Here is a 17112-nt window from a genome sequence, read left to right as displayed (position 1 = left end):
GTATATTAATACACAAGGACTGAAATGCTACCACACACTCTAGATCTAATGGTCAACCATGCAGGACAGGCAATCTTTTTGATACTTACCTATATGAATGTTAGATTTTTTTGATGCAGGTCCATCCCGCACAAATCCTCGAACACAAAGTCGCATACCATTTTCTTTTCCTCTTTTAGCACCGGACTGAAAATGGCCTGGAACTATTCCCAGCAAACCTTTGCACAAAGCCCTACCAACATGGCCAACCTTCCTCGACTTATCCACTGATATCAATTTAGAATTCTGCAGATTTAACTTCAAATTAATTTCTCTTATATTTTCCATATTGAAGAAATCCAGGGCATCACAATTATCTTCTATTGAACAAGTACACACTAGATCTGGTTCATGTGTCAAACCATTTCTGAATAAATGATAATTTTCTTTCAAATTCTGTTTGTGTTTGGTTGATTTTCTGCTACTGTTTCTATGTTGAACACTTTCTGAAGATAAAGTTGAGGTAGAGAATGGAGGATCATCATATTTTTGAGTTAGCCGAGATAGGTTGTCCATCTCCGTATCTGTCCCGTAGCCTGTATCGTCAGTGGAAAATCCATTGTGGGCTGCTCCACACACACAAATCTGTCCACTAGATGACTTTTTCAGCTGTCCAGCTTCCGGACTGACCTCTAAGTATACAACATGACCTTTGCTGTTAGCTCGAGATGTCCAAAATGATGACGCATTTTTGTAAACACTGCAATTCAGAAAGATTAAGATCAATCAGTTTACATATTATGACATATATGTATTGTGATTAGGGTGAAAATGATATTTGATACATTGTTCAAGGGCTGTACAATATATTACCACCACTGTGTTGGGTAACTGCAATAGAGAAACTTGACTTATCCGACCTGAGTATTCCAACATCCCATCTAATACAACATAATGCTGTAATCCCACATCTAATGAAAACGACAAAATAAAAACCTGTGTATTCTGAAAAACTCTCTTATCTGATTAATGCCTTGTGTCCCATTAGACAGGTTTTAACTGTATAATCCAGCTATTCTGGGGAATTGACTGGTTTAACTTTTAATTTTTCTGCATTCCCAGTGAGCTTTGAACAGTTTTATTTTCAGTTAGAAAAAGGAAAATACCCAGATTTGAAGTTGAGTGAATGTCTGGTGTTTGCGCCAGAGAAAACTCGATCGGGCTACAAGTACCTTTAAACACAGACATGTACATGGGCCTTTTACAAACATAAGTTGCAGGTCAACTTCAGCAGAAAACCATTCCGTTTATTCTGTTAAATATCATAGCTAAAAAAAATGTAGATTGATGTAATTTTTCCCCCCAAACATAAATTCAGAATCGTTGCATCTCAAAATCTACAGGGAAAAAACAATTTAAGAATTAAATATCTCCTACCCTCTTCCCTTGGACCCACTTTACAAAGATTTGAAGACGTCTTCTTCTATAGGGTGCTCGCCAATTTAAATCGTTTTCAATGTCAGAAGAGGAATACAGCTGAAAGATATTACTATTTTTATGACGGACTGAATTTAACTGGCGTTTGTAGAATGAAGGGGAAAACTATAAAAAAAAACCAGGTAGATACAGTAGCAGATATGTATTTGTTCTTCAATTTTACTGTGTGAATAATAAAAAGAAATTTAGAAACGTCATAAGAGCAGTGAAATATTGTCAGACGAAATTATAGTATCGTTTATGATTGTATCCACGGAATTAGATTATTATCTAAGTCCGTGTTCTATCATAACATGTCACAGTTGTCAAACTGATTCAAGTTGTCCATGTAGCAAACAACTAGCGATATATGTTATCCTATGTGTATTTAGCTTAGTGTAGAAAAATATCATGAATTAGACCTAAGTAAGAAATATTTTCTCGAGCAAAAACATCGATGATCATCTTCGTCAGGGACTGTCTTCGTGTACCTGTTGCTAGATCACCGCCATTTTCAACTTTCACTTTCAACTTCTACTTCCGCTTTCAGCTGATTGTAACAAGGAAAGCGGATATAATACGGATATTTAAAATACTTTCCAAACGATCAAGAAAACACGTAGAAATATTATTTAAGAAATATTTTTAATTTCAATCAACTGATATAGTTGAAATATTATAAAAAAAAATGAGTGATGAATATAAACAACATATATATCAGAGTGCCTGCATAACCACGGACTTAGATTAGTTATCTAAATCCGTGGCATAACACAGTAATTTGTATATATATACTGCACTTTACTGGGGCCACACGCCTACAAAAATGTGTGGTAATCCCGGATAATCTCCGAGAGGAAAACACAAGCTGTTGTAACAAAATACTCAGTAGATCATTAGTATAATCTCCAGAGAAAGACAGCACAAAACGGTAGTTGACAACCTTATAGTGATCTGTACAGGAAACTTCAGGCATTGACAGGCATTCTGTCTGATATCTTTTGTAAACACTATAACCCTGACTTACAAAGCCTGGTTGTCTTAACCAACGTGTTATCTAAAATACCCGATACTAAATTTCGCTTATCCTTTTAAAAATCTTACACCAGATTCCATGTTACTGGTCTTTTTACAAGTTAAGTGATCCAAGATATCAATTTCTTTTTTATTTCAATTTTCAAATATCCGAGATCAAAATGTTTCGATTTTTCGTTAAGCTTATAATGCTTCGACTGTCTAGGCAGCTGTTTAAATCATGTAGTTTTGAACATGAACCAGTCATTTGATTTAATCAAACGCAAAAGTAATAAGTGTAGTTTAGTCATTCTAAATGTATGGGTCTTTCAGCGTGTCATCTATCGAGGATTTTTTTGATTCATTTTACATACATGTTGTTTATACTTTTTGTTTCCCTAAAAAATCAATTTGAAACTGAATTTAGGCCATAGTATTATTTGTAGTCATCTCTGCCTGACTTTTTCAATGATAGAAAAGTATTGCTATAGATAAATTTACAAATAGAAACTAAATATAACAAAATATATTACAGCATTTAAAACTTTGATAGAACCCAAATGGACATGATATACAAGTAGTAATTAAATGTATTTTAATCACCAAAATTAAGGCTATATGCTACCTTTTGCATTTGTATAGGTGATAACACATTTGTTTGTTATTTTTAATTAGATTTATCGAAAAAATCTAAATTACCCAAGTAATTGCTGATATTCGTGTATTGAGCAAACCCACTTCGTGATTCATTAAACGATAATGTACATGGTTATTTAGTGTGGAAATATTTTGGCAGGGATGTACACATATCACAGTAAGGTAGCATGTTAAACATTAAGACATCTTAATATGAAATAATATCGATAAAAACAGATGTATACATTAAACATGTACTGTAACATGATAGCACGTACATTTCAATATTAACTGAAATGCAAATTTCGTTTTACTGCAATTTTATTTAAAATAAACATCTGTTCATGTACGCAATTTCAAAGGGAAAGTGGAAAGTAATGCATATTTCTAACATGTGGATCAATTTCAAAAGAAAAAAACATATCATTCATGAATTCAATTTGTTATGCTTGGATTCTAGAATGTCTATCCTTGTCAAAACTACATATACGTACTCTCATGGTTTACTAGCCGATCGTGATTGTACAAAACCGACTATCGTAACTTTATCCAGCGCTCTATTAAAGTAAACACGGGGCCTTATTTACAATATCATCGCAAGTTTGGTATTCACGGTAAATAAAACTTCAAAAGATGGTTCTGACATTGTTTGACGTGATATGCTATCTCGCTAAGTACATAGATTACCAATGATATGTATATATCAGGGCTGACCTCTAAGCCCGTAAGTAATGATAAACGTCTATTGATTATACTCGCTATACTAAATTCACTTTCTTGAAGTTTTCGACGTCTTATCGACTAACTGTTAAGGGTTGGGCTGTATGTATATTGGTACGGGTATATCAACAACACTTAAACTATAGCAGGGGTTCGGATATCGGAGATAAATTTCCGCTCATGGTAAAGTATGTTTAATTCATAAGCATACACTGTAGGTCGGCGGTTCATGGTTCGAATTTCTGATAGAGCATTCCAAGTGCATCCCGCCATTAGACAGAGCATTTTAGTCTCCAAAACGGCAATCAATAATATTCACGTTAAATAAATTGACAGTTTTTCTCATATTCGTTTTATAGAAAGCAAGAGAATACCGAAATATATACATAAAAAACAACGTTCTTCAAACTCAACATCGAATGAAACAATGGCAAAATATTAACAAAATAATGATTTTTACGGCGACTCTTCAAAAGTACAAGGAGAATAAGACCTGGTACTCCTGATGGGATGCGCTTTCCGCTATGTAATATAGGTCAAATTCAAGTAAAGTTCTGGAACTGGAGAAAGAGACAACGGAAACACAAAGCATATGCAAATACCAATATGCATATCGAGCAGCCATTAATATTCATCAAACTACGTCGAATCAGCTTCGAAAAAACTATAGTTGGAGTAACAATGATGTTGCTATCGGGGAAAGGGATGTTCACGATGGGAAAATGAAAACCGTCCCCCTTTGCGGAGGATTTACCAAAGAGAGCAAGCTTAGATTTCGTGCTCAAGCCGTATTTCTTGTTCCATTTATAAATTAATAATAAAATCTTATTTCGTCAATGATTTGGAAAAAAGTTGAAGAGACTTGGAGCCAAATTCTGCTTTCAGTGTTAACATTTGACCTTTTGATCGTTTGGCATGACTTAAGTGAGTTACAAGAAAGTCGCTTTGAGCACAAAATCCATGCTTGAGCATGAGAATGGTTTCATGAATACGGGCCCTGGGCACTAAGGCACCATAATATTATTCCTTTGCAGTTCGTTTGACCAGCACTCATCTTTTTATTTGCTAACATGGCTGCACTAGAAAAAACAACATTTCCTTGCTATGTGACAGATCGAAAACAAAAAGATGCTCCTTTTCCATCAGAGCTTTTGGTGTTGATATGACGTCTAATTTAGTATCCCGCTTCACTGATATATCTCAGAAAGTACCAATGCGTGTTTATTTCCAGATCCCTATGAGATTAAGAAGGGGTTTCCGTATCTACCATTAAAACAACGGGTATCATTCGAAGCTTAATATTTTTTGCGAACTCCATATATCCATTTTATACATGTTTCCCCATAACAAAATCTAGCTTCATATGTACGTTTTTGTACACATTTCCCGATAAAACAAGTTTTTGTTTGGAAAATTTAATAGTTTGAATTGCTGTCTTGGAATGTGGCATCGATAGTAGCAATTACACGTAGTAATTTCCCTGTAGATCCAGTTCTGTCAAACTTTCTCGGTGGAATGGTAACCTTTGTAAACTTATCAAATTCAAATTCTTTAAAAAAAAACAAAAAAACTCAAACATGAGTGATTTTGTCTTTACTGTGTGGCTCATTAGGGTTATCATTTTGAATACTAATACATGATTATTTTGTTTTCATGTTCATTATTTATAAAAATATAAACTATTCATATTTCATTTTTACAATCATGTATTATCAATACCACTGAGTCCAACATCCAGCCGTAAAGCTGCAGTAATTTAACAATACGTAATTATACTGTCTGAAGTTAGTTATTTTGATTCCTGGAATATGCATATTTTGTTTTCAGCTTTGTTGATTTGAAAATACATCGCTGATTTAAAATTTACCTGTTCCCTAGTGTTCACCATGTATTGCATAGTCGAATGAATTTCATCAGGGAAACTCGGTATATTTTTATACAAACGTGAATAAAGAAATGATGAAAACTAAATACAGTGTATGCAACTCTTTAACGATATCTCCTTACCTGTTTGAAAGAATCGTCTGCACGCTGTCAAAGTCGTTCCCGATGGATGCCTTTGATATCGGAATCCGTAGTCCAAACATTGTAGACAGCTGTTACTACCACCATCGGATTTTCGGAGTAGAATTTCCCTGGTTCTGGGTTATCCGATCACAAGGTATCAAAAATCCACCTTTTAATATACTGGACGTCACAGCGCTTCCATCCCTACCGCAGCAGCAGAATGTACGCTTGGGGGCGATACATTGCAGTCGTTTGTTCGTAATCTCAAATTCAGTATGGCAACTTCTGAAAATAAAATTGATTAAGCTGATGAAGCTTAAGCACTGTACACATGTAATTCTAGGTGAAAAAAATACAGCACAGCTTCATGTACGTACGGCACTGGAAATTCAAATAAGTGACTTCTTCCGGATATTTACTTAAAGTCAACATTTACTTTAAATGTGTGAGGTCTGTTTAAGACAGAGAGATGACACCTCTGGATCAACACACCGCGGTTTCAGTTACAAGAACTGTACCATCACACGTTCATACATACATAAATGTAATACAGGTACGGTAACGGAGTTGCCGAGAAACTCCTTTCTTGGTTCTATTTTGCTTCATTTGTTTATTTCTTGTTGTTGTTGTTGTTTGTTTGTTTGTTTTAATATTGTTTTTGTTTGTTGTTGTATTTTGTTCTTGTTTTGTTTCCCTTTGTCTTTTGTTTTCCATTTTCATTTTTCGCTCTTCCTTTTTTTCATTATTTTCTTTCTTTCTTTCTTTAGATTTCTGGTTCAGGTCAACACAATATTGTTGGTTTTGACCGTACGGTGACAGGGATCATGTTCTAAGATCTGATACATGCAATACCTGTATGCTTATGTATGCATGCTCATGTGTCTCCAACACCCCTTATTTTGAGGGCGTTTTAATGAAACCTTTGGGTAGTTAGATGGTGCAGTGGATAGCGCTCTTGTATTTCACCAAGGCGGCAAGAGTTCGATTCACCGATCGGACGTGAACAGGTATGGGGTCACCTGCCCGACCATGTGGGTTTTCTACGCTAACATCCGGGCCAACGAGAGTGATTAATATAAGTTGCACACTAGTAACTTGTTTCATAATTATTGTAAAATAAATAAAGTTATACATTTATCAAACCTGTACCAGATCGAGATTCCTGATGCTGTGTCGTCAGATCTTGCACTGTGGTGCGTTGTAGCGGAACATAGTTAATTATTGAAATTTAGTCAGATTGTTTTACAATATTTTGATATACAAGCGTAAGTTAATCTTAAGTACTTTAATGACATGACACATAAAACAGATTGCAACCCTATACACCACTTCCATTTTTTTTTTTACAATTAATAACAGTATTTATGTCCTTGTATTGAAAACATCCGGTCCAAAAAATACGTAATTAGTAGGTATCTTTTGGGGCAATTCATAATGTCTGCTTGTTAATTTGTTTACACATCCCGGATATCTTTTTATCTAGAAAATTTTGATTATTTTTACAGCTACATGGCGTCTATAATCATCTAGTGTTTTTTTATTTTTTTTATATAATGTTTATTTATGTATCTCATTATTCCAGAATCGAAAAAAAGTAATAAAAAAGTCACAATCCTCAAATGAAATACATTACAAGGCAAAGTGATTTACTCAAGATCATGATGTACTGAAATAAATCAAGCAGACACAATTCTTTGCCTTACACCAAAATATAGCGAAATTCGATATAAAGAGTTCAACAGAGCTAAACCATAATATTCCTGCCAAACGCTACATTTAAAAAGACACACGAGATTGCTTCGTATGTAAATGCACGTTTACGAATCCATCAGACAGCTGATATATACATAGGTGAAACGTAATACGCAACTGGGCTTGTGTCGCAGAAAGAGAAGACATAATTCTAATGTAACCAAAATGTTATTAGCGAGGGGTGGTCGAGCTCTGAAAACTGTTTGAAACATCTTAATACACAGCACATAAAACTCGTAACATGAGAACTCCACAAAATTAGAAATGAACATCTTTGTTTGCTTTTCGCGCCGTCATTTCAGTTAAACTGACATTAATGCGTCTCCGACAATGTTTGACAAATTCACAGCTCCTTACTAAGCAAATTAGATGTACCCTACGGAAACAAGTACTTCATATATTGGCTGTAGTGTTCAACAAAGGCTGGTGACAATGTCTACTTACAAGACGTACCCACTCCCTCCTCCCGTGTCACCCCCTGTCAGGGTATTTGTAAATAGAATGTGAATAAACAAAGATGAAAACAAAGACGGAATATTTTGACCGAGAACGGTAGGACGGCACACATGTGTGATTAAATTCACTTGTACCATTCAGGGTATGAACTAATGGATATTTTTTGCAAGTTCTCCCTCTTCGATATCTCTCTCCCCCCCCCCCNCCCCTACCCCCGGGGGGCTACTGGCGAGTCATTCGGTGTGGGTAGTCATACGATTCTAACCAAAATATGTAAATTTCAAACAATATCCCATGTTCTGCAGTTACCCCGAAGGAAAGTCTAAAAATTATATCTTGGTCGGGGATATATTTTTGAAATTATTTTTATTAAATTAAGGTCTTACTTTTTTTTAACATAATTTATCGATTTAGCATATCTACCTATCTATCATGTTAAACTAAATCATATAGATGTACGAACCTTTGAATTTAATGGCTTTCCATATTGTGAACTATATCATAGATAAATGTTTAAATAACCTATAAAATAATTCTACAATTAACGCTATACACTAATTATCACTTAATGCGTATTCATCTTAACAAATCTCATCATTACAAATATAATTCATTATAAAAATGACTTAACACCTCATTGAGGACTGGTTTTAATTATCATCCGACACCTATTGGGATATTTAATTGAAACATCAAAATTTAATTAAATCATCAAGTTAAAGTATTTGAATATCAATAAAGGTATTTTTTAGTGAACTTACCTTGGCAAAGTCGTCCTCTCGTAACAGTTAAAACACAATTTACATAATTAACAAAGTTGTATGTTCTGCACTGTAGCACTTTATCACAGACTGAAAACAGCACATTAAAGTTATATCACAACTAGTACGAGGAAGCTTGGTCAAGATAAGTCCGTTCTAGTGTCCATTCAGTGTCCGAATTAATTGACTTCGGCGTCCGAGTTGACGACTACGAGTTGTGTACAACAGAATACGGTCACAAGTACATTCATTATTGGCATTATCAAGCGAACACTTAGGCTAATCTGGGTGTCAGGTAAATTTAAATATCCATATCTATCGTTTGGCAGCGCAGTGCATACCTAGGTATATTTGAGGTGGTCAAATTAAACAATAGCATTATTATTGAAACTTAAGTCCATTTTCATAAACAGCCCCCACGATAGCTTTTAAACTATTAGCAATATGATCGCCCTAATCCTGTAATTATTTCACATATCTTGATACTTAAGAAAAACTAAACACTTTCCTTATATGCCTGTGTATTGTATAGTCGACCGACTGAACTCATTTATCGACTAGTATTAACAGTTGACTGGTGGATAAAATGCTAATACAATTTGTCATGTGTTTAGTTTATATACGAAACGGCGAGTTTGGGGGAGTAAGCACTAAAGCGTTTATCATAATACAAAATACTACCAGAGGAATATTTAAACGGACAGGTAGCGAAACATGTAATCAACACATTAAGCGGATGATGGGATATTTCATACATGTACAGTATGTCTGATTGAGGTCCAGCCCTGGCCTGCCCATATTACACGAAGGGGGTATTTTGTAGGTAAATATATGTACACAAGGCGATATAGATACGAATCTACAAAATGCACACCTGGCCAAAGCTTACTTCAGCTTAACGTAACTGCAACGTAAACTAATCTTTGGGATTATTTTCATAATAATTCCACAAAATATATCAGTCTCAAAACGTTCAATTTTCATAAATAATTTCGCTGAAATCACTGATAATATTTTGTAAAAAAAATTGAAGAGATCGTTTGGAAAATCAATTCATATCAATTATCCTCAGGACCTGACAATACTCTGGCCGAATTCGTTCTACGAACCGATGATGCATAAGTGTTGTATAATCCTTATAAAGTTGTTATCCTTCCGCTGGGCAAAACAACACGGTATACACACAACTATTAGGCAACACCTGAGTACCACTACCACAGTTCAGTCCATTAAGCTGAAGATATTTACTTTCTCTCTAAGCTTATTTTTGTTTAATTATTTTCCAATTTTATACATAGCCGACGGAAATGGCAACATATATAGATCGATTGAGATACACTACAGCCGATAAAAATAAAAGTTTTGAAATTTGGCAGTGTACCAGACATTTGAACTATGTTAAGTAGTTTAAATATTTAAGTATTAAATTAAATAAACATGTTCCTTTATAGTCAAGCTTAAATAGCTTTGTGAGATATTATCTTCGATTTTCAATTTTATTTAGTTATTATCTAGAAAAAGATCTATTTAATTAAATATATGTTTTTAGTATCTGTTTGATGAGAAATTTCTTGAATTTCATAATTGCACAATATTACATTTTGTTTTTAATTAAATAACCGATAACACTCTGCCTCATTATGTGAAATGAGATCAAAACAAGAAACAAATAAATGAATGAAATTGAATGAATGAATGAATAGATAGAAAATAAATAAGATATAACCTAGATCACAACTGCAACACACAAGGGCAAAATCCGAACATGAATTGTGCATGAAGACATTAAAGCAGAACAAAAGAAATACCAAAACAAAAGGGAGACACATCATGACCTGCACACGTGTGGAAGCAGGTGTTCCGGAATGGTTAGTGTTTCCGGCGACACATGTTGCACCACTAATGATATATTATATATAAGCTTAACAGAACGGGTCGTGTGCATTTACTCAACCATTTGATTAACATGACATTATGACAAAAGGAAAAATAATCTGAACTCAATTACAATGTGTGCATTTTTTATAATTGTAAAATAAAAAATGATTAATCATCTTGACAAGAATGACACTGAGTAACTACATAAATAAAATGTTAATGGTTTTAAAACTGACTCGATTGTAACTAAGTTATTCGACATGTATATTTTGGTATTATTATGAAAACATTGTTTATTATATTATAGAAGAAAAATAAATCTGAACTGAAAATTATATTTTTGTTAATATAATATAGAAAATAATGGCACACTTATCTCAAATGAATGTATAACTAGTAAATAAGATGTAAAATTTCTGTTGTGTTGAATTTTGGAATAGTATATACATGTAATTCTATTGAAAAAACCTACCTTTATAAGTTGGTAAATACGCGTTTAAATAATCACTAAATCCAGTCAAGTCACATGTATTTACATTCTGTTTATGAACTTCGTGTACAATATAACAAATCAAGAAAAGTACATTTTTATAGTTATGAATTGCTCTCGAGAAAACTGTTCCCCTTATGTCAAGTGGCTATCCAAGGTTTTTAATGAGACACACACACTCACCGAAGCCCTTGACGAGCGACAAACGACGACAATCATTATACCTGCTATCAGACACAACGTGCTTATTATTTCTGCAGGTGATCGCGAGAGATGCTTAATTAACTCCCTTGTCTATGTAAGCCCCATTTACAAATCCCTATTGATCCACGACTTTCCCTGACAAGTCGATGGATCATTTCGGTCTGTTATTCCCTAACCTGCGTTCTAGTGGCAATTACGACCGGTCGGTTACCCGACCTGTGAGAGGGGAGCATGCCCGGATAAATGGACTCTTACCTGGAGTGACGCCCCTGTCATAAAACGACAAGTAAATTCACGTCAAATGTGCATTAAGGACATGACACATTTCAACAACACAAAGCGAAAGCATGGGTGGTAGTCACGTTAAAACCAACATACCGATCAGGATTAAAAGCATATTAAAAGGGATTTACTTGATAAATAATTGAAAATGAAGTTCGATTTTAAGAATACTTGAGATTAATTATAACACTATAATGGATTAACATGTACCCCTTAGTGCTAACGGCAATCCATTAGGTAACTAATTAGACTAATTTTATTTTAAACATGTTTTATTCAATTAGAATGATATTAAATGCATGTTGGCACTCCAGTGATATGCTTCTGTTATGATGTCTGCTTGTGGTAATTTAACATGATAACTACCAGAAAAAAACCAAACATTTTTATAAGAAATATCCGTTTTCAATGCGTAACAAATGCACAAGCCCATTTAGTTTTCAAAGAGATTTCATTTCATATGAGATCTTTCAAACGGTCTTATTATTTTTCTATTTCAGCGTGGATGAAACTAACTATAATTCTTTGATACCGCATGAAATAAGTGTCGTTTTCTAAAAATAACATTAACCTTTGCACCCTGAAATACACATCAGTCAATGTATTATCGTTTTTGATATTTAGTAGAGTACTTTTTCTTTCTCCTTACTCACTGGGCAAAGGACCGTAGCTGTTAATAGGACTTTAAACGAAATAAAACCAAACCAACCTCAATCCACTTTGACATTAAGTCATTGAATAGAATTGCGAAAGTATACCAAAATTGATTAAGAAACAAACTTGCTAGAGTGATGACACTGAATCGGTGAAAACTTACTATAAATAGCAACGATGACATTGGCCTTGACCTCGGAACCATGAACACAGTTTTATATGAGGTATTTTCCTATTGTACTTTTGTTCAAAGTTCTTTTTTTTTTACAATAAATTCACTTAATATATATGACGCTGAATCGACTGACAGAATTATAGAAATAGTACCTTGATTTTGGCACTCTGAAACACTAATTGCTTCAAAGAATTTTCATACTTGACCTTTAAATCAAGTTTTGTCAAAATCTATTGGGGAAAAAAATCACTAGCCTGACGATAATGAACTAGTTGAATAATATTTTATACAAATACAAAATATAGGAATATAGATATAAGCCTTGACTTTGATATTCTGCAATGCAAACAAATCCGAGGTGTAGACATTCTCAAACGTAATCACAAAATAATCAAAATTTGTTTCAGAAATAAAGTCGTTAGAGTGAGGAAACTGAAACTCGAGAGGAATAAATACATATGTATATAAATATTCACCACAATTTTGCCAACATTTCAGCGACGTAATCTTGAAATCTATGACGTCACGTCTATTGTCCTAACTATGCCCGACCTATTAAACCACGTGTGGCATCATAATTGGAATTTTATACCATACACTTGTTATAGGCGACACAAATATGTTATGACCGTAGTCATTGCATATCATAAGTGATAAACTTCAATATGTTTAACACGAAGATAAGAACATTCGAGGCGACAAATGTTGGCCTCTCTGCAGATCAGAAATTTTCGTTTGTGCCTATAGCTAAGGACCATTGCAGAAAACCAAAATTGATCTGCTTTGCAACACTCTACACATCTATCGCTTCTTTTTTCTCGCATACGCTCTATTCTGGCTCTTCTTCCCAGGGAATCACCTTGTTTATCTGGTGTCAGTATAATTTGACAACATAGAGTGTTTGGCTTTCGTGTCCAGGATGTGGCGTTTCAGTGAGATGACACTCTATAGTGACTCTTGAGTGGCTCATCGTTAGGATACAGCCTCCATACAACCTTAGCTGTTGCTGTTTATAGAATAAAAAGAAATACAATGCTACCGAAAGTTAAATATCACATAACTGTTTATAGATATATATTTTCATGTTCACTGCAAGGTCCTCTATACACATTACAAGGAGAAATTGCGTTTATAGCGCTATGAACGCAATTCGATAAGTGTCATTTTGTCCCCGCCTCGATAAACACGAGACAAGCATTTTGGTGACATTAAGCTGTTCCAGGAATCTTGTTTGTGCTGACGACACAGATACTTCAATATCGAAGACATGAGGGCAGATCTTTTTTTTTGGGTCAATAAGAAATAAATATTAAGAATGTAAATATAAGGATTGAACATCGTTTTTCAATGTTAATACAGGTATGAAATGTAACAATGTCGTTAAGTTCTTATATGAAAAGCACATAAATGACATGCAATGTTTATTGACGCTATGATATGTTTAATATTGTTTGTAGAAACAAAACCCCATCTGTTTACAAAATATTGGGTATGAATTCTTCGTTAAGTGTCATATTTCTTACTGACAATGTCGGCATGAAAGCTTGCCAGAATCTATATTGACAGTGTACATAGACAAATACCTCATATAGATTTCTTAACACATCCTCAGACATCCGTATACAAATCTAGACTGGGTTTCCTTGTCACTTCTTCACGTAATATATGATATCCAAGTGCTGTCGCTGGATTTGAAATACAATGTACACATTGTTTGGTAAACATTCTTTAGTTATTACAGTACTCACGCCTATTTTTCATTTCTAAAATATAAAACAAGTATTGAATTAATTCAATAACGAAACGTTTTAATGACATTTTTACCGTCAGATTATAGATCCTATATCACATGCCATATTATATTAATCACAGTCATATGAGTCGATTTCAAAATGCATTAATTATGAACAACTAAAACATTGTTGTCCATTTCACTGCAAAAAATCTTTCTCTCGTTCTATTTAATTTTTGCCTAACTTTACAGACATTATCTGTCGTGAATTACAATACTGTAGTTAGGATAATATTCGGGACATTGGTCGTTTCTTGATTTTCGCGGTACCCCGATTATTGCAAGTAATGTAACATTACCGATATGGTTCTCTGGCAACGTTAAGAACACCCGTACCACTTCGAAAATCTGTAAGTACGCATTGGAAACTATTTCCGGCATTAATATTGCTTCGATAAATCGTATATGAAAATAAAACTAACCTTGCGAGACTTTTATAAAAAAAAAAATCAGGTGAAGTTAACCAATTAGAAACAACAATAGTGGTATGAGTGTAAATATTTAGCAGGCATAGAATGGGATTCGAACTATGTACTCCAGATTGTTGTACTTTCGCCCTAACCGACTAATCTCGAGCTGCCTGGTATAGCTTTTTTAAATTGAAATAAATAGACGAGGTTACAGTCTTTACGAAAAGTCTACTCTGCAGTGGGACATTATCAATGCTATAGAGTCTCAACACATACAATAGCGTTATAACGAATCATGCTTGTCTTAAGCCATTAATATTATGAAGAAAAGAAATGTCAAAATTATTATCCACCTTTAAAATCTGCCAGATATGGTAATTCGAGTTGTGCCATAATATCATTCTGGAGTTTCATTTGTATTGCACACTGTCTATGTCGGAACAAATTAGCATGTATACAGTTATCCCAGTGATTATTATTATAAAATATAATACTCAAAATGTATACAATTCTACCCACCTTATAAGGGATATCAGCGATGTTGCAAACGAATGCACCAAATGTGCATTACACGTGTTTGTGGAATGTTAATGCAGTGATCTAGGGTTCAACATAAACCCCCATGACAGTCAGACACACATAATAAATTACAAACATTGTCCAACATGTTTCTGTTACACAAAATCCCTTTGATACCGATTTTAAAGCAGTTTTATCTAAACCGAAGTAGACATCATACTGTTTTGTTTGAAGACCTATTGACATTACCTGAAACCATGTGGAGAAACGACAGGAAACCGATAAGGACATTGTTATTCCCGCGATACGACACCTCTCGACCATCATGCTAGATTAAAGTTCCTTTATATCTCAGGCAGGATTAATTATTCTACTTCTTTAGAACCTTCACATTCGCTTGGATACCTAGCAAAAAGTAAACTTTCATTATAATTCTTAAGATTATACAGATGTTTTTCTGTTTTCTTTCCCACACGTATTGTGATAATTTAGGTTATTTAAGTACATGTATACGGTGACGTGATGAAGTGTGGTTAAGCTAGGATGTCGTTGATCAAGGCATGCTACTCTCCGTGTTATTTAAAATAACGCTCAAAGGAAATAGATAATATTGTTTTTATTACTTCTTTGACATACTATTGAAGTGAAAATTCTCGCGTGTAGAAATGTTCGATTTACGACTCTTTAAACAGACTGTAGTGTAGAATATTTGCAAGTGGATATACTTTGCGCTAGTTTACTTAACAAAAAAAAAAGCCAAAACCCCCCCAAAAACGATGAAAAAATCATTTCCATATCACTAAAATTTCAACTTTTCTAGTATGTTGGTTGGCTTAACAAACACACATTAACACACACAAAATTGAAATCACGTTTAACAAATCAAGAAATTAAACTTTTTTTTTTTTTAATATGTTGTATTCAAAAAAACACCAAATTTATATAAACTGGTCCTTTTTGTTATACATTAGTTAGGTTTCGTCAAATAATAATTTATATACAAATCGTTCCTTTTTCTTGATTCTATCATTCAAATGTACAGTATGTACGTCATGATGGTGTTAAGTTCATTCATTTGGATAACCCACAAAAATGTTGTAAATAGAAAATGTAAAAAGTGACAAAACAAAAGTTACTCTAAGATAGATTCTGCCAAGCTTTTACGTTTACTTCCACAAAATATCTACATCATGATGGCATTGATATCGCATTCTAAACAATTCTTGTGTGATATCTAAGCTGTGTGTCGGTCGGAACGGTTCTTTTAATGTGACAGGGTTGAGTGTATTGTGTGATATATTATCTGTGTGTCGGTTTGGACGGCTCAGTCCGTTGTCAGTATAATGTGACAGGGTTGAGTGTATTGTGTGATATCTCAACTGTGTGTCGGTTAGGACGTCGCAGTCCGTTGTCAGTATAATGTGACAGAGTTGAGTGTCTTGTGTGATATCTAAGCTGTGTGTCGGATGGGACGGCTCAGTCCGTTGTCAGTATAATGTGACAGGGTTGAGTGTATTGTGTGATATCTAAGCTGTGTGTCGGTTAGGACGTCGCAGTCCGTTGTCAGTATAATGTGACAGAGTTGAGGGTCTTGTGTGATATCTAAGCTGTGTGTCGGATGGGACGGCTCAGTCCGTTGTCAGTATAATGTGACAGGGTTGAGTATCTTGTGTGATATCTAAGCTATGTGTCGGATGGGACGGCTCATTCCGTTGTCAGTATAATGTGACAGCGTTGAGTGTCTTGTGTGATATCTAAGCTGTGTGTCGGCTGGGACGGCTCAGTCCGTTGTTAGTATAATGTGACAGGGTTGAGTGTCTTGTGTGGTATATAAGCTGTGTGGCGGATTGGACGGCTCAGTCCGTTGTCAGTATAATGTGACAGGGTTGAGTATCTTGTGTGATATC

The 17112-nt window shown here is 34.4% G+C and overlaps 1 protein-coding gene across 4 annotated transcripts in view; it reads right to left on the bottom strand.

The window, feature by feature from the left end:
- LOC110466730 (protein inturned-like) overlaps nucleotides 1-15471 on the bottom strand; it is a 31424-nt gene extending 15953 nt beyond the window's left edge. The window contains exons 1-3 of one of the 4 annotated variants that reach the window (XM_021523449.1): nucleotides 15455-15471; nucleotides 5833-6117; nucleotides 90-739 (exon numbers count right to left, since the gene is read on the bottom strand). In XM_021523449.1, the coding sequence (XP_021379124.1) occupies nucleotides 90-739; nucleotides 5833-5912 (730 nt within the window). In that variant the 5' untranslated portion in view covers nucleotides 5913-6117; nucleotides 15455-15471. Of the gene's footprint in view, nucleotides 1-89; nucleotides 740-1946; nucleotides 2012-5832; nucleotides 6118-8801; nucleotides 9457-11352; nucleotides 11533-15454 lie in introns of those variants that run through there. The other 3 variants (XM_021523448.1, XM_021523447.1, XM_021523450.1) reach the window with 3 other exon arrangements.
- Between the last annotated feature and the right edge of the window lie 1641 nt (nucleotides 15472-17112).

Source organism: Mizuhopecten yessoensis, unplaced genomic scaffold (genome assembly GCF_002113885.1).
Source record: "Mizuhopecten yessoensis strain PY_sf001 unplaced genomic scaffold, ASM211388v2 scaffold11143, whole genome shotgun sequence".
NCBI lineage: Eukaryota > Metazoa > Mollusca > Bivalvia > Pectinida > Pectinidae > Mizuhopecten > Mizuhopecten yessoensis.
Note: the sequence above shows the minus strand (reverse complement) of the source record. Positions and strands in the feature narration are given on the sequence as shown.